The sequence below is a fragment of the Haliotis rufescens genome, unplaced genomic scaffold, assembly GCF_023055435.1.
Source record: "Haliotis rufescens isolate VD_foot unplaced genomic scaffold, xgHalRufe1.0.p SCAF_492, whole genome shotgun sequence".
In the NCBI taxonomy this organism is placed as follows: Eukaryota; Metazoa; Mollusca; class Gastropoda; order Lepetellida; family Haliotidae; genus Haliotis; species Haliotis rufescens.
Window position 1 is genome coordinate 1 of NW_025964215.1, and position 24,027 is coordinate 24,027.

Sequence of the window (24,027 nt, forward strand, 5' to 3'; positions counted from 1 at the left end):
AAGAGTTCTTCCTTGTCTTCAGCTGCCATGGTCAATGATAAAGGTGGGATGGAGAAAGACCGGTTTGGCTGTCCTGATAATTGATTCTTGGGAATGAAATCCTGGCACAGTCCAAGGTGAATTACTGTGTGTACACAGGTAATGTCAAAAGCGTGAAGCTCACTAAACCTTGCCGTCGTGGCTAGTGCCAAAAAGGATATCATTCTCACGGTCAGGTTATAAAAGGATGTAGTTTGAAGGGGCTCAAAAGGGGGAGCACGCAAACACTGTCATTCAAATCCCATGCGGGAGGGTGAAACTTGGTTTTCTGATCTTCAAGGAACATGGGGTTAAAGGGTAAGATTATGCAAGGAAAGTGAATAAACACTTTAATAACCATAGGGAAGCAACTGCTTCAGCTGGACCTAACACAAGTTCTTCTTTCTGTCAAAAACAGTAAATGCATTTAGGAGAAATGCAGGATAAGATAAAAATTGAACTTTTATAGTCAGGTAACTCCATTGCCTTGGGAAGATTATATTGGGTTTTCTTTATTGAAAAACAAAACAACATATGCAATTTATTTTTGATGCTTTTATAGATAAAGAGAGTGTTTGTTAATTTGTGTAATCAAAACTTCAGGTTCCTGTGATTTCAGATAGTACTCAACTATTTAAAATCGTTCCATTTACTCTTGCAAAATATATGTCAGAACATTGGCAGCTCTAAGTACCTTGTAAGGGCAGAAGAGAAGGCCCTGAGAGACTCCCGAGTTGCACCCAGCAGAGCCTTCACCAGTGACAGATGGAGCAGGAAGATCCCATACTGCCCCACCAGACTCTCTATCAGCTTCACAGATTTCTGAAGGTGATCCTGAACACTCTCTGTGGACAGAAGCAACAGTCAATAGACAGTGACACACATTCCTCCAGACGATCCTGAACACTCTCTGTGGACAGAAGCAACAGTCAATAGACAGTGACACACATTCCTCCAGTCGATCCTGAACACTCTCTGTGGACGGAAGCAACAGTCAATAGACAGTGACACACATTCCTCCAGACAATCCTGAACACTCTCTGTGGACAGAAGCAACAGTCAATAGACAGTGACACACATTCCTCGAGACAATCCTGAACACTCTCTGTGGACAGAAGCAACAGTCAATAGACAGTGACACACATTCCTCGAGACAATCCTGAACACTCTCTGTGGACAGAAGCAACAGTCAATAGACAGGGACAAACATCCCTCCAGACAATCCTGAACACTCTCTGTGGACAGAAGCAACAGTCAATAGACAGTGACACACATCCCTCCAGACCAACTGAACACTCTCTGTGGACAGAAGCAACAGTCAATAGACAGTGACACACATCCCTCCAGACAATCTGAACACTCTCTGTGGACAGAAGCAACACTTAATAGACAGAGACACACATCACTCCAAACAATCTGAACACTCTCTGTGGACAGAAGCAACAGTCAATAAACAGTGACACACATCCCTCCAGACAGTCCTGAACACTCTCTTTGGACAGAAGCAACAGTCAATAGACAGTGACCCAATTAGGGCTGGGACGAGTCCAAATTTACTACCCGGGTACCCACCCCCCTTTTACCCGACCATACCTGTGTATCCACTGTAGGCCTCAGGAGATGTCTCAAAATGTCCGATTGGGAACATTTTTAGCATAGCCCTGGCAAAACGTATTTAGATACATGTATTAAACAATCTGGTCATTCATACACTGAAGTTGAATTAAGTTATATCTTTATTCAACCATATGAAAAATCAGAAGAAATCGGTACATAGTCAGAAAGAAATGCGAACATTAGTGACTTGAAGTGTAACCATAGAGTTCTTGATAATTTTTGTCATAAAACAATATATCACGTGACTAACCACATGTCCGGGTAGTCCTGTGGGTACCTGGGTCAGGTGGGTACTGAGTAGGACCCAGGTACCCACAGGACTACAGGTTACCCGAGTAACCCGTCCAAGCCCTAGACACAATCCTTCTTAAAGTTTGGTTGGTTGGTTTGTTGTTTAACGCCACACTCAGCAATATTCCAGCTATATGACGGCGGTCTGAAAGTAATTGAGTCTGGACCAGACAATCCAGTGATTAATATCATGAGCATTGGTCCACGCAGTTGGGATCAATGACATGCATCAAACCATGTCACCGAGCCTGACCACCCAATCCCGTTAGTCACCTCTTACGACAAGCATAGTCGCCTTTTACGGCAACCATGGGTTGCTGAAGACCTATTCTATCCCCCTTCTTAAAGGCAATGACACAGTTGGGTTAAACTTATAACAGTGTTACAGTTATATCATGATGCGTCAGTTTAAAGTGGGAGGAAAGCCTGAAGTGATCTGGTCACTGACACACAGCTCTCCAGACAATCCTTAACACTCTCTGTGGACAGAAGCAAGAGCCAATACACTCTGCACAGCGAATGGCAGCACCTTAGATGACTGGGCCACCCGTGGCCCTAACATGCAGTTGAACTCATATTTGGTGTTGTTCATATCTCATCTCAAGTTGATTCCAACAATTTGTTCCTCTCACACAATTCAGTTGATGCTTGTTGTTACCCTGTCTGATGCTCTGCATTAAGGGGATAAAACAAGGTCGCCTTCGAGTCAGTATACCAGGTCAAAGTAGTGTATCCATGTTAAACTGAGGCATGGTGTGTCAGCAGGTTAGCACTGTCAACAAGCATTAGTCTGGACTATGGCGTACACAGCCATACAGGTGCAATAATCTTAAACTTATCGTAAAAATCTAATTTCACCTCGCCTCGCCTCAACATTTATGCCTAATTAATTGAATTACTATGTATAATAAAGCTTGCATTTTTCTCAGTTCCTTAAACTCATTGTTCATACAATATTTACAAAAAGAATAATATCTAAGACTATTAAATTTCTTATTCTTTTTTCTTAGTTTGAACATTGTTTAAAATCATACTCTCTGAAAGTCCCACCTTGTGCTGTTCCAGCGTGAAAACACAGGAAAGACTCCACAGCCTGGATCCCAGAGCTCCAAGGACATGTAGGATGCATGTACTTGATGGCAGCAGCCCAGGCCCCAGCTGCCAGTGTGGCTTTCACTGGTGTCATCACACTGTAAATGAGTTGGTGAGTATGGTTTCATGTTGCTTTTAGCAATAATCCAGCAATATCACATCAGGGGACACCAGAAATGGGCTTTACACAGTGTAGTCATTTAGGGAACGAGCCCGGGGCTTCAGGTGTGGCACATGAATGCTTTAACTACTAGGCTACCCCACCTACCATGGGCCATCAATGTCAACTGTCAAGACGTCTTACCCTTGATCATACACACTGGCCATCAATGTCAACTGTCAAGACGTCTTACCCTTGATCATATACACTGGCCATCAATGTTAACTGTCAAGACGTCTTACCCTTGATCATATACACTGGCCATCAATGTCAACTGTCAAGACGTCTTACGCTTGATCATACACACTGGCCATCAATGTCAACTGTCACAAAGTCTTATCCTTGATCATATAAACTGGCCATCAATGTCAACTGTCAAGAAATCTTACCCTTGATCATATACACTGGCCATCAATGTCAACTGTCAAGGCGTCTTACCCTTGATCATACACACTGGCCATCAATGTCAACTGTCAAGAAATCTTACCCTTGATCATACACACTGGCCATCAATGTCAACTGTCAAGACGTCTTACGCTTGATCATACACACTGGCCATCAATGTCAAATGTCAAGAAATTTTACCCTTGATCATACACACTGGCCATCAATGTCAACTGTCAAGACGTCTTACCCTTGATCATACACACTGGCCATCAAGGTCAACTGTCAAGAAATCTTACCCTTGATCATACACACTGGCCATCAATGTCAACTGTCAAGACGTCTTACCCTTGATCATACACACTGGCCATCAATGTCAACTGTCAAGACGTCTTACCCTTGATCATACACACTGGCCATCAATGTCAACTGTCAAGACGTCTTACCCTTGATCATATACACTGGCTATCAATGTCAACTGTCAAGACGTCTTACCCTTGATCATACACACTGGCCATCAATGTCAACTGTCAAGACGTCTTATCCTTGATCATATACACTGGCCATCAATGTCAACTGTCAAGACGTCTTACCCTTGATCATATACACTGGCCATCAGTGTCAACTGTCAAGACGTCTTACCCTTGATCATACACACTGGGCATCAATGTCAACTGTCAAGAAGTCTTACCCTTGATCATATACACTGGCCATCAATGTCAACTGTCAAGATGTCTTACCCTTGATCATACACACTGGCCATCATTGTGAACTGCTGGAGGAGGACATCTTTATCCAGTTTCAGTGACCTTGACTTTGGCACAATGGTATCAGAGGCTTCTATATAGAGTCGAGACGCTTTCTGTGGTTCCTCGTTCTGAGCATAGAGTCTTGCTGCCTCGCTCAACAGCATAGCTCTGGCATTATCTGTTAAGAGAACACTGCAACTAAATCATTCATATGCTGACCACCTCCATGGTCTAGTGGATAGAGCATGTGCCCTGAGAGCAAGTTGAAGACTGTGGGTTCCATTCTCAGCCGCATCATACCAAAAGACAAAAAGATGGTACTTGTTGTTACCCTGCCTGGTGCTTGGCAGCAAAGGGTTAAAGGACAGGGGACACACGCACGCACGCAAACACACACATGTGGGAGGAAAGCCAAGACAATACAGATCTTAGATGTTTTACTAAGCATGGGAATTGTTCTGACAAACGGACAAAATCAGGCAAATCTGGGATTCAAAACCGAAGATTCAGATTCTTGCACAACTATGGGACACAATTCTGCAAAGTGAAATAAGTTGCCTTTGGGACTGAGCCACTCATGACCCATAGTGAGCAGGTTTTGATATTGATGACAAATTAAATGTGTATCCACAATCACCGGTTTCTGGTGTGACAAAAGGACACAAATTGTGGCGCCTTTAAACATCTTGGCTATCTGTGCCCCCAAATGTGTCAGAGGGCAAGTGCTTTGAGCATGTTTGATTTTATTGAGTCAACAGATGAAAAGAAAAAAAAAGTTTGGTCTCACTGGTTCTTGTTTCCGTCAATGCCAAATATTTTGACATTAGCTTATGATATAATCAATAATGTTATGATCGTGGCATTAATTAAAAATAAAAATAATCTCCTATTTTACTTAATTTTTATGGTCAGTGGATCTGTAAGATAGAATTGAGGCTTTGGACGAGTGTCTAAAGTTGCATGCTGACATAACATGGAACATATAACCACTGTGACAAACAAATAACTGGTTGCCAGACAACCAGATTCATAAACACAATGTAGAGAGGATAAACATACTCTCATTGCAAAGGAAGTCAATACTATTTGAAGAAATTACCTTCATTAGTTAGAGCAAGTCTAACAAAACATTCAGCAGCAAACTTCAAGTTTCCTCGAGCCCAGAACACATAGGGCAGTGCTTTGTCAAAGAAGACCTCAACCACAGCTGGGTATCTGAAACCAGAACACATAGGGCAGTGCGTCATCAAAGAAGACCTCAACCACAGCTGGGTATCTGAAACCAGAACACATAGGGAAATGCGTCATCAAAGAAGACCTCAACCACAGCTGGGTTTCTGAAACCAGAACACATAGGGAAGTGCATCATCAAAGAAGACCTCAACCACAGCTGGGTATCTGAAACCAGAACACATAGGACAGTGCGTCATCAAAGAAGACCTCAACCACAGCTGGGTATCTGAAACCAGAACACATAGGGAAATGCGTCATCAAAGAAGACCTCAACCACAGCTGGGTATCTGAAACCAGAACACATAGGGAAGTGCATCATCAAAGAAGACCTCAACCACAGCTGGGTATCTGAAACCAGAACACATAGGGAAGTGCATCATCAAAGACGACCTCAACCACAGCTGGGTATCTGAAACCAGAACACATAGGACAGTGCGTCATCAAAGAAGACCTCAACCACAGCTGGGTATCTGAAACCAGAACACATAGGACAGTGCGTCATCAAAGAAGACCTCAACCACAGCTGGGTATCTGAAACCAGAACACATTGGGAAGTCCGTCATCAAAGAAGACCTCAACCACAGCTGGGTATCTGAAACCAGAACACATAGGGAAGTGCTTTGTCAAAGATGACCTCAACCACAGCTGGGTATCTGAAACCAGAACACATATGGCAGTGCCTCACCAAAAGAAGACCTCAACCACAGCTGGGTATCTGAAACCAGAACACATAGGGAAATGCGTCATCAAAGAAGACCTCAACCACAGCTGGGTTTCTGAAACCAGAACACATAGGGAAGTGCTTTGTCAAAGACGACCTCAACCACAGCTGGGTATCTGAAACCAGAACACATAGGGAAGTGCATCATCAAAGAAGACCTCAACCACAGCTGGGTATCTAAAACCAGAACACATAGGGAAATGCTTCATCAAAGAAGACCTCAACCACAGCTGGGTATCTGAAACCAGAACACATAGGGAAATGCGTCATCAAAGAAGACCTCAACCACAGCTGGGTATCTGAAACCAGAACACATAGGGAAGTGCATCATCAAAGAAGACCTCAACCACAGCTGGGTATCTGAAACCAGAACACATAGGGAAGTGCATCATCAAAGACGACCTCAACCACAGCTGGGTATCTGAAACCAGAACACATAGGACAGTGCGTCATCAAAGAAGACCTCAACCACAGCTGGGTATCTGAAACCAGAACACATTGGGAAGTCCGTCATCAAAGAAGACCTCAACCACAGCTGGGTATCTGAAACCAGAACACATAGGGAAGTGCTTTGTCAAAGATGACCTCAACCACAGCTGGGTATCTGAAACCAGAACACATAGGGAAGTGCCTCACCAAAAGAAGACCTCAACCACAGCTGGGTATCTGAAACCAGAACACATAGGGAAATGCGTCATCAAAGAAGACCTCAACCACAGCTGGGTATCTGAAACCAGAACACATAGGGAAGTGCTTTGTCAAAGACGACCTCAACCACAGCTGGGTATCTGAAACCAGAACACATAGGACAGTGCATCATCAAAGAAGACCTCAACCACAGCTGGGTATCTAAAACCAGAACACATAGGGAAATGCTTCATCAAAGAAGACCTGAAACCACAGCTGGGTATCTGAAACCAGAACACATAGGACAGTGCGTCATCAAAGAAGACCTGAAACCACAGCTGGGTATCTGAAACCAGAACACATAGGACAGTGCGTCATCAAAGAAGACCTGAAACCACAGCTGGGTATCTGAAACCAGAACACATAGGGAAGTGCGTCATCAAAGAAGACCTTAAACCATAGCTGGGTATCTGAAACCAGAACACATAGGGAAGTGCCTTACCAAAAGAAGACCTCAACCACAGCTGGGTATCTGAAACTAGAACACATAGGGAAGTGCGTCATCAAAGAAGACCTCAACCACAGCTGGGTATCTGAAACCAGAACACATAGGGAAGTGCATCATCAAAGAAGACCTCAACCACAGCTGGGTATTTGAAGCCAGAACACACAAGGCAGTGCTTTGTCAAAGAAGACCTCAACCACAGCTGGGTATCTGAAACCAGAACACACAAGGCAGTGCTTTGTCAAAGAAGACCTCAACCACAGCTGGGTATCTGAAACCAGAACACATAGGGCAGTGCTTTGTCAAAGACGACCTCAACCACAGCTGGGTATCTGAAACCAGAACACATAGGGCAGTGCTTTGTCAAAGAAGACCTCAACCACAGCTGGGTATCTGAAACCAGAACACATAGGGAAGTGCTTTGTCAAAGACGACCTCAACCACAGCTGGGTTTCTGAAACCAGAACACATAGGGCAGTGCTTTGTCAAAGAAGACCTCAACCACAGCTGGGTATCTGAAACCAGAACACATAGGGAAGTGCTTTGTCAAAGAAGACCTCAACCACAGCTGGGTTTCTGAAACCAGAACACATAGGGCACTGCCTCACCAAAAGACGACCTCAACCACAGCTGGATATCTGAAACCAGAACACACAGGGCAGTGCATCATCAAAGAAGACCTCAACCACAGCTAGGTATCTGAAACCAGAACACATAGGGAAGTGCTTTGTCAAAGAAGACCTCAACCACAGCTGGGTTTCTGAAACCAGAACACATAGGGCACTGCCTCACCAAAAGACGACCTCAACCACAGCTGGATATCTGAAACCAGAACACACAGGGCAGTGCATCATCAAAGAAGACCTCAACCACAGCTAGGTATCTGAAACCAGAACACATAGGGAAGTGCTTTGTCAAAGAAGACCTCAACCACAGCTGGGTTTCTGAAACCAGAACACATAGGGAAGTGCCTCACCAAAAGACTACCTCAACCACAGCTGGATATCTGAAACCAGAACACATAGGGCACTGCCTCACCAAAAGACGACCTCAACCACAGCTGGATATCTGAAACCAGAACACACAGGGCAGTGCATCATCAAAGAAGACCTCAACCACAGCTAGGTATCTGAAACCAGAACACATAGGGAAGTGCCTCACCAAAAGACTACCTCAACCACAGCTGGATATCTGAAACCAGAACACATAGGGCACTGCCTCACCAAAAGACGACCTCAACCACAGCTGGATATCTGAAACCAGAACACACAGGGCAGTGCATCATCAAAGAAGACCTCAACCACAGCTAGGTATCTGAAACCAGAACACATAGGGAAGTGCTTTGTCAAAGAAGACCTCAACCACAGCTAGGTATCTGAAACCAGAACACATAGGGAAGTGCTTCCTCAGTTTCAGCTGCATGTGTCATGTAGTTTGAGAGGTGTTTTTAGCCCTGTGAGCAATAAATTGGAGCAGGCACATCCATTATCCAAGTTAAAGAAAATGTTAACCAGACAGCAAATAACTGTATGAGTGAATGTTGGTTAACATGATTAAAGCACCAGTCACCACCAGTATTACAGCTATGTCAAGCTATGTCAGCTATGTTTAACTGATGGCCTGATGGCCCATGTCAAGTTAAAATTGCAAAGTAAGTAAAGTAGATGGCCCATCTGGCTTGTCAAAATTACACCCCTTCTCTGCGTATATTTAATATTTTTAATTGGGTCATCTTGGTAGAATGACAACCAGCCGCCATTTTGTAATGTAGTGTACAGCAACTTCTTTATTTGCTCCTAAATTGTCTTGAAAGGAGGTAAAATAGAAGCCAAGATATAATCTAAGAGTGCAGGAAAAAATGTTTTAGGAGTGCGGAGTTCTAACATTTTCAGAGCCCTGCCAGCTGGCTACGCAACCTCAGGTTCAGCCAATTTGTGGCCTCCGCCATTTAGTTGTAGGTCAGTTAGTTTGGAGAAGGGCCAGTAACTTTTGAAAGGAACATGCACTGCTGGCTACATCAATTTTTTTGTTAAATATACCCCTGAAACAATCAGTCTGGACCAGGCAAACCAGTGGTTGTAACTAGAGAAAGTATGAACAACTTTCCATGCAATCTGGGGATGAATACTGGGAAACAGTTCAGACAAAGAACTGAACCACCCAATCCTCTTACTGAGGACAATTCTTACTTCAGCCAGAATTCTTAAGTTACTTTGCAATAAATGTCTCTACCCTGCCAAATTATTATTACCTTAACAAATAATCATTTACATCCTGAAATAGAAATAACTCTGAATTTACCTTTTCTTAAGAACTTCCCTCACAGAGGAGACCGTGGCATCAGTGGCTTTCTGGATGAGCTGGGACTCCGAGCTGCAGTCTCGGGACGAGTGACGGAGACGGCCGGCAGAAATATGCTGAGGTAGCATAATCTCTATCACACTTGCTACCACTGTCAACAACAATGTTAATCATATTCTTGCCACCACTGCTGTTATCCTTTAATCATTTTTAATACAGAGATGACCTTATTCTACTGAAACATGGTTAAGATTATTCTGTAACAATTTAGGGGAAGCTCGGTAGATGATGATCATATTGATCCCTATGTCCATATGTTCCAAATTCACCAAAATTAAACACTGGTATATACACAAATTTAAATAACCTGCAAGGAACTTAATCATATGTATGATGGGGGATGACTTTTTCAGGACAATAGTTTTCAGGCAAATATTCACTGATGAAAGTGGAATCACAAAACAGTGTGGACAAATGTACGGCAATTCATCTGTCAGCTATCAACACTACTCAAACTCACCTGACAATCTGTAAAATGTATGATGCCATCCCGTATGACTATAATAACTCCGCTTGTAGTTAATATAGGAATATGGTAATATTGATGTGACTTCACCACCAGCGTAATCTCCATCAGCACAGAAATCATCATTCCAGATGTTTCGAGCCTTTAACGTACATGTACTTTTACAAGCTGCCTCCTGTTTTTCAATGTAGGCAAGGAGACGATACAGCCATGACAGTTGAATGCTTGTAAAGGCCTGGTCTCTCCTTCTCTCATACAAAACATGTTTCATGGGACGAGGCATGCTGCTTGTCGATTGTTGTTTCTGACGGGAGCCCTTGGTTGAAATTGAACAAATACATAACTCAAACAATGTCGGCACATTTCGGATGTTGGGACGCGAGTTTTCATCAGAATAACCAACAAGATCTGCAACTTCGAAGTCAATGTTTTCAACATTTCTAAATGGAGCATCATAGTCAGCATATAAGATTGACTGCTTTTTTAATCTATCTTTCCGTCTCTTTTTCTGTTTCTTACTTGGAGCTCGATTTCTTCCCACCTGTGTTTGGTTTGAATTGGTGTCAACACTGCCAAACACACTGTCTGTATTGTCAGAAGACACTGAGGCTGCTTCACCTATAGCCTCGTAATCTGTAGACTGATTCAAGAGGTTAGTATCACTGTCAGATAAACTTGTTCTTTCTTCAGCAGAATAATACTCTGATTCATCGCTGTCGTTGGAGTTATCTCCCTTTGCTTCGTTTTCTGATGAAGCATCTCCAGCGCTGTCTGAGTTTGAGACCTGGTCACTTGTTGTTCCTCCAGGTGCTTCATGCGGTGTGATTTCCCAGGAGATCAGGCGGGCAAAGACTGGCCTCTGCCTCCTTTGGGCAACCAGTCTGCCCAGAGCAAGGTCTTCTTCCATGCTTTACTGAAACAGGGAAACACCTGATTGGTCAAAAATACAAAGTTGAAATAAAGGACAAAAGTATGCAATAATAGTCAAATGTTACGAATATAGTATTAAATGTTACTAATAAAGGTCAAAATACTAAACAGACAGACGCCAGGGAAAAAATAAGAAGCTGAAATAAAGGACAAAACTACGCAAAAATAGCCAAATGTTACGAAAAGACGTCATATGAAAAGAAAGAACAATGTGTACAAAAGAAAGTCAGTGCGCACGAAAGGACAATAAACTACTAAAGGACGTTGACCATAAGATGGCGCTGCAATTTGATAACATTTTAATCAGTTAATTGGCATGTTCCGCAGTGTATATGATAACTGCATGCCGAGGTGCACGATGTATTACGTCATTTAATACTTCATAAGTAACATTTGACTATTATTGCGTAGCTTTGTCCTTTATTTCAACTTTGTATTTTTTTACTGAATGGCTGCCCATACATTTCCCAGTATTCAATATAAAAGTAAAAGGAGAAACTTCAATAATTGAGTGTTATTATTTTTTTTATTATACTATCAACTAAATTTGATAACAGTTGTAAACATGGAACCCCAGTTATCATGTTTATCCAGAAATTACAAAATATGTTCATCTTACTATATATCCGGATATCTACACAAATCTGACTGGTGGTACTAGTTATTAGAAACTGACAGTTATCAGTCAAACATAAACTCAATATTATCGCATTAATTGTCAGTATAAACACTGCATATAATCAGTCTTCCTAAGTATCATTACTGTGCTCTATATCTATCAAAATACATACTCATTAAGAAGGCAGAGTCGTCCTTATCAGTGCCCTCCTTGCAAGTTGACAATTGTTAAAAAATAATCTTCGATTTCTATAGAACAGTGGCAGTTGCCAGCTATGAGTCCTGACCTGGTGTCATCAGTGCATTCAGTGATTCATTTATATAATTTTCACCGCTAGATCTATATGCACAAATAGAATCTGTTTCGGCTGATAATTAAGACTGGTTAATACATTTGCAAAGTTTCAAGTTCCAAAAGAAAGGTTTAGCACAAATTATATGTTAAACGGAAGTTGCTGCATTGAAAAAGCAAAAAAAATTAAAAAAATTAATAACAAAACAAAAAAACACTTAAAGGCACCACCACTTCAGCACTTGCCTGAAGTGTATGCAAAGTTCCATGAAAATATATTTTAAGATTTATGAAGTATGCTCCTGGAACAATCCCTACCCTCATCAGATTAAATACTCACTCCAAACAAAGTTGGGGATATGTGAAACTAACAGATGACTGCAGAAATACAAAGAGGTATCAAGTGAGGGTAATGGATGGATAAGCAAACGGAAGAAATAGTCGTAACATAACAATCAACAAAACATGTTGACAGTGTATTCTGTAAGGATGCAAACAACCAAGAAAGACGACAGGGGTGTCTGTCAATGAAAGTAAATCATGCCCCAACAATTGGTCAAAAATTAATTTATGCAGTGTGGCATAGTCTGAATCAATCTCCAAATGACAATTTGAGGGAATCTGGTCCACTCCACTTGCTGAAATTTGGCTAATTCGGCTAACATAGCAGGTTGCCTTTGATGTCTGTGTACTAGTCTCAGGACAGCAGTCAAAGCTGGCCACTGCATTCTGGTGATCTTCTGCTACTGGAGGTAGTCAGTTACGATAAGTGCGTGGTGGGCACGAGCGTTATCATCTTAAAAGACAAAACTTGCATGGACCAGCATGGCACGTAAAGGGCTGAACTATTGGTGCCAATATGTTGTCTCCTTAATACTGTCCAGTGACCCTTCCATCGACAAAATGCAGTGGCATTCATAGTATTTCAGTTAGGAATATTGATAGTTTCGATTGTATTTACCATATCAATAAAATACACACAATGCTGTTCAAATTTGTTTTTCTTTTGATCATGAGTGGTAGTAATTTAAACATGGTAATGTGGAAGTATCTTTTTCTTAAATTATTAGGGTAAAAAAAAAAAAATCAATCATATCTCAAACTTTACTTTTTATCTGTTGTTATCTGTTGTTGCGGTTATCCGCGATCTGCACAACAGGTCCAATTTAGAAGCATACCATGTGTGAAATATTGAGGGTTAATGGCTCTTTTGGTCAGAATTATTTATAATACAATATACATGCATACATACTTGTATTCAGATGGTCCACTCAGCTCCGTTGCTAACTGTATGCTAAACGCGGAAGTACCGTACCGTAATTTGCGTAAAACTGTCAACGTCCAGTGATGAAAAGCAACAGTAAATACCGTGGTATAACGACTGTCAGCTATTGCAAATTTCCGAGAAAATCAAATAAAACTTCCTCAATCTGTACATCTGTAAGATATAATCAGTCATCTACACAAACCTGCAAAAGCACGTTATTTGTTCGAAGGGTGATTTTCGTCTCAGTGGTGCAACAACAAAAGGGGGATAACCTTAGTCTTGTTTCTATTGCATACCACTAAAATATTTTATTGTTTCTTAGCTGTTTCCCAAATATGGAATTACAACACAAAAATGTAAGTACATAATTTATAACACAATTTGCGTTTGTCAACCAAACAATAATTGATTGTTATTTCTGTTGAAAACATGTCACAAAAAGGTTTTAGTTAATATATGGTGTTTTTTTCATACACATGAATAGGATTTCAAGTATGCTTTAAAAAGGGTGGCGTGTGCATCAACACCTGGATCCTGTGCACCCAAGTGTTAATGTCTTAATCCTCCCACACAAATTCAAAGCCAACATGCCGAGAAAAAAATGTTCAAAGGGGCGTTACACCTAACTTTCAGATTCACTCACTAAAATCTCTAAGGGGCGGGACATTTGATACTTGGAGGTGGGTCATGTTTTCTTTTCTTCATTTTGAGAGACTGAGATTTATTTTTTTCATAAAAGAGAGCTGAGATTTTTTAACGTCAAATTTCAAATTTAACATATGGAAAGAATGTTAAAATGTTCTCACTGTTCACTAAAACAGTCCAGATGTAGTTTTTTTTAAAACAGCACATTGAAAATAGCAGTATAAAAAAGTATTTGTATGTGGAAAAAAACCAACACCATGTGGAGGAACAGCCAAGAGTGCAATTGTATCCAAGTAGGCATTAAATCTAGTCTCTTCTAGCATGTGTACATTTCAAGAAGTCATCACAGTGCTACAGCTGTCATTCTAACAACACCAGCATTCACTCAGTCATAGTGCTAACTCGATGTGTGTAACATCGTCTCTGGAGGAGCAGATCCAACACCTATATATGAAGATGGTTACACTGACACACACCCCAAAACATAACACAGACGCTGTTACTCATCCCTTCCTCCCGATGCTTAGTGTAGGATAAAGCATGTCCGAGGGTTTTTATGATATTTAAAACTGATGGTCATCAGCCTGAGGGGAAGTGTTTTATCTAACTTATGAACCGAAAAATGAAACTTAAAACAACATTTATCAACATTTTTATGTTTCAAACATATAACAACGCTTGTGGTCTGACGTTGATTAATGAATAATTTGCACACTTGTATATGCAAGGGGCCAACGTATGGTTCTCTGTAGGAAGTGACAACTTGGAGACGATGGCTTGCGGTATATACAGTTTTATTTTATACATGTAGATATATACATACAAAAGACACTATGTGGCAGGTCAGCACATAGTGTTAGTGGTTGTTGTCTTGGTTCCCCGGAGCACCCAGCCTAACCCTAGCTAGGCTAAGGGTAAGAGCTTTCTTTTCTCCTTCTCACTTACTTATATTGGAGATTTTACGTGCGCTTTCCGACTGCAGCGTATTTTCGCTCCTTCTCTCTGGTCCAAGGCTTATATAGCCAAGGTCACCTGACATTTAGTAAGTTATAAATATAAATGTAAACAGTAAATCATCAGTGACATACTTGCACATCTCATTCAGGATGGCAGACGGTCGATGTACACAAAAATGGGGATTAACAAATAGGATTAGCATCTTATAAATAACAGCAATTAAGTGTTTCAAGGCATAAAGATGTCATGGTTCCAGGGTAATCAGCCTTTGCAATTAAATGTTCTTCAGACAATGGGTGTCGTAAATCAGTCGCTATGACACATACTTTCTATGAACCAAAGGAAACAGGCATAAAATATCTGTTGCTGGCGTAGTGTGCTTGAAAAAGACATTCTTAAAAGCATTGTGATTTGTCAGCGCTTCCTTAGCCTAGTGGTACTCTCACTGGACTATAAGAAGGTTGCGTGTTCGATCCTCGGGAATATATAAAGCAAACATTTGTCATTTTATTTTACATTTCCACCTGTGAAGATCCGGGGTAGAATAGGTCTTCAGCAACCCATGCTTGCCGTAAAAGGTGACTATGTTTGTCATAAGAGGTGACTAAAGGGATCGGGTGGTATGGCTCGCTGACTTGGTTTGATGCATGTCATCGATCCCAATTGCGTGGATCGATGCTCATGATTACAATCACTTGATTGTCTGGTCCAGACTCGATTATTTACAGACCGCCGTCATATAGCTGGAATATTGCTGAGAGTAGCGATAAACAACAAACCAACCAACCAAATTTTACATTTCATCACATTGTGTTCAAAAGCAAAATAAATTTCTAGCAATCTAAACGGAAGTTGTAATCATAAAATCCCCGCGGTATTATAGCATAATATAGAGCAAATATGCCTTTGATAACATATAAGATCCCGGGGATATTACAACATCTCTGTTTATGAGATTTAACCAGACAGGAAAACAATAGCATGATACCACTGGAGGTTTATAACTGCTGGCATTGTCTACTGGTACATGTTTAAAAAGTAGCATTCCTCAGAGCAATCATTTGCTATTCCTTCATTATTGAAATTGATTCTGATGATTTAATTACGAGTGGTGCTGTCATAATATACCCATGGTCCCACATGCTGTTCATAAATTCTGGTATGCTCTGTTCTGTAGCCCTGGACACAGGGGTATAGTCATTATAGTTTTTTACTTCTGTATAATGTCCTTAAATCTACTGCTGACAGTTCCTGTTATTCACAGGTTGCTGACAGTTCCTGTTATTCACAGGCGTACACCTATAATCCCCTGATGGCCAGTCTGTGACAGTTCCTGTTATTCACAGGCATGCACCTATAATTCCCTGATGGCCAGTCTGTAACAGTTCCTGTTATTCACAGGTGTACACCTATAATTCCCTGATGGCCAGTCTGTGACAGTTCCTGTTATTCCCAAATGTACACCAATGATCCCCGATGACCAGTCTGTGACAGTTCCTGTTATTCACAGGCATGCACCTATAATTCCCTGATGGCCAGTCTGTGACAGTTACTGTTATTCACAGGCATGCACCTATAATTCCCTGATGACCAATCTGTCACAGTTCCTGTTATTCACAGGCATGCACCTATAATTCCCTGATGGCCAGTCTGTAACAGTTCCTGTTATTCACAGGCGTACACCTATAATTCCCTGATGGCCAGTCTGTGACAGTTCCTGTTATTCACAGGCATACACCTATAATCCCATGATGGCCAGTCTGTGACAGATCCTGTTATTTTAAGGTCTACACCTATAATCCCCTCATGACCAGTCTGAGACAGTTCCTGTTATTCCCAGGTGTACACCTATAATCCCCTCATGACCAGTCTGTGACAGTTCCTGTTATTCACAGGCATACACCTATAATACCCTGTTGGCCAGTCTGTGACAGTTCCTGTTATTCACAGGCATGCACCTATAATTCCCTGATGGCCAGTCTGTAACAGTTCCTGTTATTCACAGGTGTACACCTATAATTCCCTGATGGCCAGTCTGTGACAGTTCCTGTTATTCCCAAATGTACACCAATGATCCCCGATGACCAGTCTGTGACAGTTCCTGTTATTCACAGGCATGCACCTATAATTCCCTGATGGCCAGTCTGTGACAGTTACTGTTATTCACAGGCATGCACCTATAATTCCCTGATGACCAATCTGTCACAGTTCCTGTTATTCACAGGCATGCACCTATAATTCCCTGATGGCCAGTCTGTAACAGTTCCTGTTATTCACAGGCGTACACCTATAATTCCCTGATGGCCAGTCTGTGACAGTTCCTGTTATTCACAGGCATACACCTATAATCCCATGATGGCCAGTCTGTGACAGATCCTGTTATTTTAAGGTCTACACCTATAATCCCCTCATGACCAGTCTGAGACAGTTCCTGTTATTCCCAGGTGTACACCTATAATCCCCTCATGACCAGTCTGTGACAGTTCCTGTTATTCACAGGCATACACCTATAATACCCTGTTGGCCAGTCTGTGACAGTTCCTGTTATTCTCAGGCGTACAACTATAATCCCTTGATGGCCAGTCTGTGACAGTTCCTGTTATTCACAGGTGTACATCTATAATCCCTGATAGACAGTCTGTGACAGTTCCTGTTATTCACAGGCATACACCTATAATTCCCTGATGGCCAGTATGTGACAGTTCCTGTTATTCTCAGGTGTACAACCATAATCCCTTGATGGCCAGTCTGTAACAGTTCCTGTTATTCACAGGCGTACACCTATATTCCCTGATGGCCAGTATGTGACAGTTCCTGTTATTCTCAGGCGTACACCCATAATCCCTTGATGGCCAGTCTGTGACAGTTCCTGTTATTCACAGGCGTACACCTATATTCCCTGATGGCCAGTCTGTGACAGTTCCTGTTATTCACAGGTGTACATCTATAATCCCTGATAGACAGTCTGTGACAGTTCCTGTTATTCACATGTGTACACCTATAATCCCTGATAGACAGTATGTGACAGTTCCTGTTATTCTCAGGCATACACCCATAATCCCTTGAAGGCCAGTCTGTGACAGTTCCATTTATTCACAGGTGTACACCTATAGTCCCATGATGGCCAGTCTGTGACCGTTCCTGTTATTCACAGGTGTACACCTATACGCTCCTATTGGCCAGTCTGTGACAGTTCCTGTTATTCTCAGGCCTACACCTATTATCCCCTGATGGCCGGTCTGAGACAGTTCCTGTTATTCACAGGCGTACACCTATAATTCCCTGATGGCCGTCCCTCATAAACACGTGCCAACCCCTCCTGCCACATTCAGAATCTGTGTTTGCCTCATCCTCTTGACCCTTCAAGTACTCCACACAGAAACATCTTGGTCCCGGTCCAAGGAAGGGCAGCACCCCTAGGATCTTCCCGTGACCATCGTAGTGGAACACATGCTCTCTGTAGAAATTGTCTTCACCTTCCTTTTGAACAGTGACTGATACCAGAAAGTCAACTGAAATAAGGAAAATAACAAGTCACCACAATATCACTTACGAAATAACAAAACCAGAAGTTATCATCAGGTCACATTCTGAAAACCAGGGCATAAAAAATGTCAAAGATGAACATTCAGTCTAACTGTCATTGTTCTACATGAGTGAGTGTGTTTTTTACTGCCTTTAGCAATCATCCATATATTTTATGACAGGGGACACAGGCTTCACAGATGCATTGTACTCATGTGGGGAATCAACCAAGGTTTTAAAAAACCCAGCATGCACCTAGGGAACCTTGATGGTTAGTTTGTTTGTTTGTTTGTTTGTTTGTCCCTTAACGCCAGCACTATTCCAGCTATATGATGGTGACATGTAAATAATCAAGTTCGGACCAGACAATCCAGTGATTGACATTATGAGTATCCATCTACGCAATTGGGATACAATGACATGCATCAACCAAGTCAGTGAACCTGAGCAAGCATGGGTTGCTGAAGACCTATTCCCTCACAGATATTCACGGAGTAAGGCAAGCATGGTATTCTGAAGACCTATTCTAACCTGGAACATCATGGAGGGAGACAAGCATGGGTTGCTGAAGACCTATTCTAACCCCGATCTTAATGGAGGGAGACAAGCATGGATTGCTGAAGACCTATTCTAACCAAGATGTTAATGGAGGGAGGCAAGCATGGGTTGCTGAAGACCTATTCTAACCTGGAACATCATGGGGGGAGACAAGCATGGATTGCTGAAGACATATACTAACCCCGATGTTAATGGAGGGAGACAAGCATGGGTTACTGAAGACCTATTCTAACCTGGAACATCATGGAGGGAGACAAGCATGGATTGCTGAAGACCTTTACTAACCCCGATGTTAATGGAGGGAGACAAGCATGGATTGCTGAAGACCTATTCTAACCAAGATGTCAATGGAGGGAGGCAAGCATGGGTTGCTGAAGACCTATACTAACCCAGATGTTCATGGAGGGAGACAAGCATGGATTGCTGAAGACCTATTCTAACCTGGAACATCATGGAGGGAGACAAGCATGGATTGCTGAAGACCTATACTAACCCCGATGTTAATGGAGGGAGACAAGCATGGATTGCTGAAGACCTATTCTAACCAAGATGTTAATGGAGGGAGGCAAGCATGGGTTGCTGAAGACCTATTCTAACCTGGAACATCATGGAGGGAGACAAGCATGGATTGCTGAAGACCTATACTAACCCCGATGTTAATGGAGGGAGACAAGCATGGGTTACTGAAGACCTATTCTAACCTGGAACATCATGGAGGGAGACAAGCATGGATTGCTGAAGACCTATACTAGCCCCGATGTTAATGGAGGGAGACAAGCATGGATTGCTGAAGACCTATACTAACCAAGATGTTAATGGAGGGAGGCAAGCATGGGTTGCTGAAGACCTATACTAACCCAGATGTTCATGGAGGGAGACAAGCATGGATTGCTGAAGACCTATTCTAACCCAGATGTTCATGGAGGAAGACAAGCATGGATTGCTGAAGACCTATTCTAAACCAGATGTTAATGGAGGGAGACAAGCATGGATTGCTGAAGACCTATTCTAAACCAGATGGTAATGGAGGGAGACAAGCATGGATTGCTGAAGACCTATTCTAAACCAGATGTTAATGGAGGGAGACAAGCATGGAATGCTGAAGACCTATTCTAACCCAGATGTTAATGGAGGGAGACAAGCATGGAATGCTGAAGACCTATTCTAACCCAGATGTTAATGGAGGGAGACAAGCATGGATTGCTGAAGCCCTATTCTAACCCCGATGTTAATGGAGGGAGACAAGCATGGATTGCTGAAGACCTATTCTTACCCAGATGTTAAAGGAGGGAGACAAGAATGGATTGCTTAAGACCTATTCTAACCCAGATGTTAATGGAGGGAGACAAGCATGGATTGCTGAAGACCTATACTAACCAAGATGTTAATGGAGGGAGACAAGCATGGATTGCTGAAGACCTATTCTAACCCAGATGTTAATGGAGGGAGACAAGAATGGATTGCTGAAGACCTATTTTAACCCCGATGTTAATTGAGGGAGACAAGCATGGATTGCTGAAGACCTATTCTAAACCAGATGTTAATGGAGGGAGACAAGAATGGATTGCTGAAGACCTATTCTAAACCAGATGTTCATCGATCGGACCGTAGATGTGACACTTTAGGTTTACAATCTGGGGTGACTTTAGAGCACATATTTGTTATTGCTATAGTTCTGGGATAGCTAAGGACACTGCTGTGATACTACTGCAATATTGATAAACTTATTGCAATAGTATCATTATAGTTGGGAAGTACTTGCATCAGTATTTTCTTTTATTATTTTATGTAAACTCATCTTTAAATCTTTTTGTATATTCCTGTATTTTTACACCCCATATAAGGTCATGTTCTATTTACCATCTTCTCTGACAGTGCAGACCTCTGTTGCAACTCCAGGAACCAAAAGGTCCATGACAATCTCTACAATCTCTGTGACATCCATAAACATCAGCATGGCACCGATGCCGACTGCAAGTCTGGTTTTCTCCTCCAGTTTTTTCATCTCCAGGATCCTGACTGGAGATCCTGGCAGGAAGCTGATGTAGCGGCCATCCTCACTCACCTCCAGGCTGCTGCTGTGGACAGAATTAAGCAAATTCAATGCAAAATGTCAGCATTAAAATATTTCATCTGTTAAATATGATCACATTAATACAATATATGCACAGTTCATATTCCTAAATGTCACTGTTTATGTTTCATAATGCCCTTGCTTTGAAGATGATTACCATTGTTGCTACAGGGCAATGCCTACCTCTCTTGTTGAAGGGTAACATTCAGCATTTGCAGTGTGTCAGGATGTAGGAAGTAGATGGCGTTGTCTGTTACAGCCATGACTTTCTCTCCTCCAAACAATAGAGTTCTTATTTTAGGGAACTCATCACTGAGAACCTCATCGTCTGTTATAGGGTCACATCTGACTCTGAAGCAAAGATCACATCAAAATGAAAGAACACACATCCTAATCACATGACCATTCACATTACTAGGCCTACCTTCAAAATGTCTTCAAATTTTCAGCTGAAAGGTAATCCAAACCTATTCAGTACCTTCTTTTGTGAGAAATTCTTCAAGTAAAACAATGAAACATTTTGCGAACAACCGTGTGTCATTATTTCCAAAACTTGGTACAAGTTCAGAGTTTAGGAGCAATCTGCTAAACTTATGTAATGTATTTTTTGGACAAAATGAACTGTATAAGCTTTATTAAAACACCACAACTTGCAAATCATAAATCACGCTGCATTACATTGAAAAATGACCCAAAAAATATTGAGTGATTGGGTGTTGTTTTTCAGTATTTTGTAAATATAAATCCATGATGACCCTATGGAGATTTTGACATAAGATCTCCAGCAAGCTATGCTTATCCTTAGAGCTGACTAAATGGATCAGGTGTTCAGGCTACAAAAAGTTTTGTGACTTGCTTGATTCTGTATCATCGCACTGATGATTGTTGTTTAATGCCACAGTCTGCAATATTGCAGCTATAAGATGGCGGCCTGTATATATTTGAGTCTGGACCAGACTAACCAGTCACTGGTATAATGATTAATATTCAACATCTTTGGCGTGCGATGCTGCACAATCAACTCATTAAGTCACCTGTTGGATTAACTCAGATTTTTTTTATCCTCTGACATTTAATGAAAACACAATAAAGGCAAATGTTTGCAATTTTTTAGTCAGAACAGAAGCCTTCATGTGAAAAACATTGCTCTTCTTTGTGGGCAGTCAACATTAACCATCTACACCAACCTGAGTTTGTCCGCTGTGAGGCCATACAGCTTACTCCCAAGAACATGTGGTGCCACCATTTGATTGTCTGAGATGGTTTTTAGCAACTTTCCTTTCTTGCCAAAAACATATTGCTTCCTGAAATTCACAAAGCATATATGGTCATGTTTTACCAATAATCTCTAATACTTTATTACCTTGCTGTTATTTGCAAAGTTTCTAGTTCTTCCTGCATGTTGTAAGAGGCAATCCATTCCATGTGGCATCTTTCAGAGGCAAGGGACTATATAAGTACAGTCTCCACTCCACTCCATAAATAACCCTGTATATTTGATTTATACACTCTCATAAATGACAGGTCGAGTTGCACAGTGATTTCAAAATCATACCAGGAAATATCCTTAATTATCTCAAACTGTCTTTGTGAAGAGATTGAGTACCTGTGATTTTTATACTCCTTCAGAATGCCCATGTGCCACATGATATCATCTGGAGGAAAGCTCCTGTGTTTACTGGTCATCTTCTGGGTCCGAATGCTGGACACCTCAGGGTCATCTATTTGGTCACAGAAGTCATGTGAGTGTTCTGTGGTCAGGAAAGGCTGCATGAAGCTGGTCTTACGGGAACAGTCTACAAACTGTAATACAAAGATGTGTAGTGTTTGGCATAAGTATCAAGGTGTCATTTCCCTAATGTTCAATAATATATATTGAGGGGTCAAAAGTTGTAGCAGAATATCTCAAGGCCCAAAGAATCATATCCTTGATTATGCAGTGTATTGTATCCCCATTCTGTTATGACAAAATAGAATTTATAAACCTACTGCCATTTAGTATTGTAGGTATCTTGATATCTCATAGTAATCTTGTGAGAGGGTGTTCAATCTCACATGTCATAACTTCAGTTGTCTGCATGCCGCACATGGTATTTCTCTCACCTACTTCAGCCCTTGGGGTTTTCCCACTCAAGGTTTTACATTTTTAATCTCAGAGTCATGTTTTAACTATAAAGTACCCAGGACCTATTCTACACCATGACTTTTGAGCCCAAATCGTATGGCACAAAGCAACATTCTGTGCTCAGTTTGACATGTTAGACACAGGGGTGATGGAGATGGTGACCTCACTTCCATAGCTAAGCCATGGTTGCAAATGGATCCAGGGTTGTTATCATAATAGGATGTATATACAATACACTTTTACAATCGAGGATGCAAGGAGTTCTTTAAATTCTCAACATTGATATGTCTTATCGAAAGGAATTTTATTAATCCAGGGTCAGAACTAAACTCAAAAGCTTCAATTGCCTGGGTAAAGATCAAATGCCCTTGTAATGTTGAAACAATGGGGAAATTTGTAAATTTGTACTAGCCTGCAGGAATTTGTACAAGCCCTGGGATAGCAGGCTAGTGTTAGTTTCTAACTCTGTAATCAGCCCCATATCATATGTCTTTAATGAAGAAATTGCAATAAAGGAAAGATGGGGTGAAATGGTGTTTGCCCCACAGGGAGTCTGTGTTGGAATAGACCCCAAGCAAGCTATGCTTGTTGTACAAGGCGACTACAAGTTTCATGCGATCAGATTCGGTGACTTGTCTGGCTGTCATCGTAGCCCTATGACCTGGAACATTGTTCATAATGATATAACTGAATTACTGTTCAAAACAGAGTTAAACTCCATCACTCACAAAAAGGCTTTCATCAGATTTCATACTGCCTTCACTCCTCGACCAATTTTATCCCCAAAAAGTTATTTCTCGAGTGGTCTTCTG

The 24,027-nt window shown here is 41.5% G+C and overlaps 2 protein-coding genes across 3 annotated transcripts; both read right to left on the reverse strand.

The window, feature by feature from the left end:
* Positions 1-68: 68 nt before the first annotated feature.
* LOC125372856 lies at positions 69-13,598 on the reverse strand. 2 transcript variants are annotated; one of them, XM_048383532.1, is made up of 7 exons: positions 13,534-13,598; positions 10,219-11,137; positions 9,699-9,849; positions 5,411-5,526; positions 4,303-4,489; positions 2,977-3,116; positions 69-863 (listed from the first exon to the last, which is right to left on the reverse strand). In XM_048383532.1, the coding sequence occupies exons 2-7, from the start codon at positions 11,129-11,131 to the stop codon at positions 688-690; spliced, it is 1,683 nt and encodes a 560-aa protein (XP_048239489.1). In that variant the 5' UTR covers positions 11,132-11,137; positions 13,534-13,598; the 3' UTR covers positions 69-687. The 2 variants fall into 2 exon arrangements, with proteins under 2 accessions (XP_048239489.1, XP_048239490.1); XM_048383533.1 differs by having other exon boundaries at positions 13,317-13,588.
* Positions 13,599-15,616: 2,018 nt separating this feature from the next.
* Positions 15,617-23,380, reverse strand: LOC125372858. Its single transcript, XM_048383534.1, has 5 exons — positions 22,697-23,380; positions 22,278-22,394; positions 21,274-21,441; positions 20,877-21,094; positions 15,617-18,445 (listed from the first exon to the last, which is right to left on the reverse strand). Exons 1-5 carry the CDS (start codon positions 22,861-22,863, stop codon positions 18,192-18,194), a joined length of 924 nt encoding a protein of 307 aa, XP_048239491.1. The 5' UTR covers positions 22,864-23,380; the 3' UTR covers positions 15,617-18,191.
* Between the last annotated feature and the right edge of the window lie 647 nt (positions 23,381-24,027).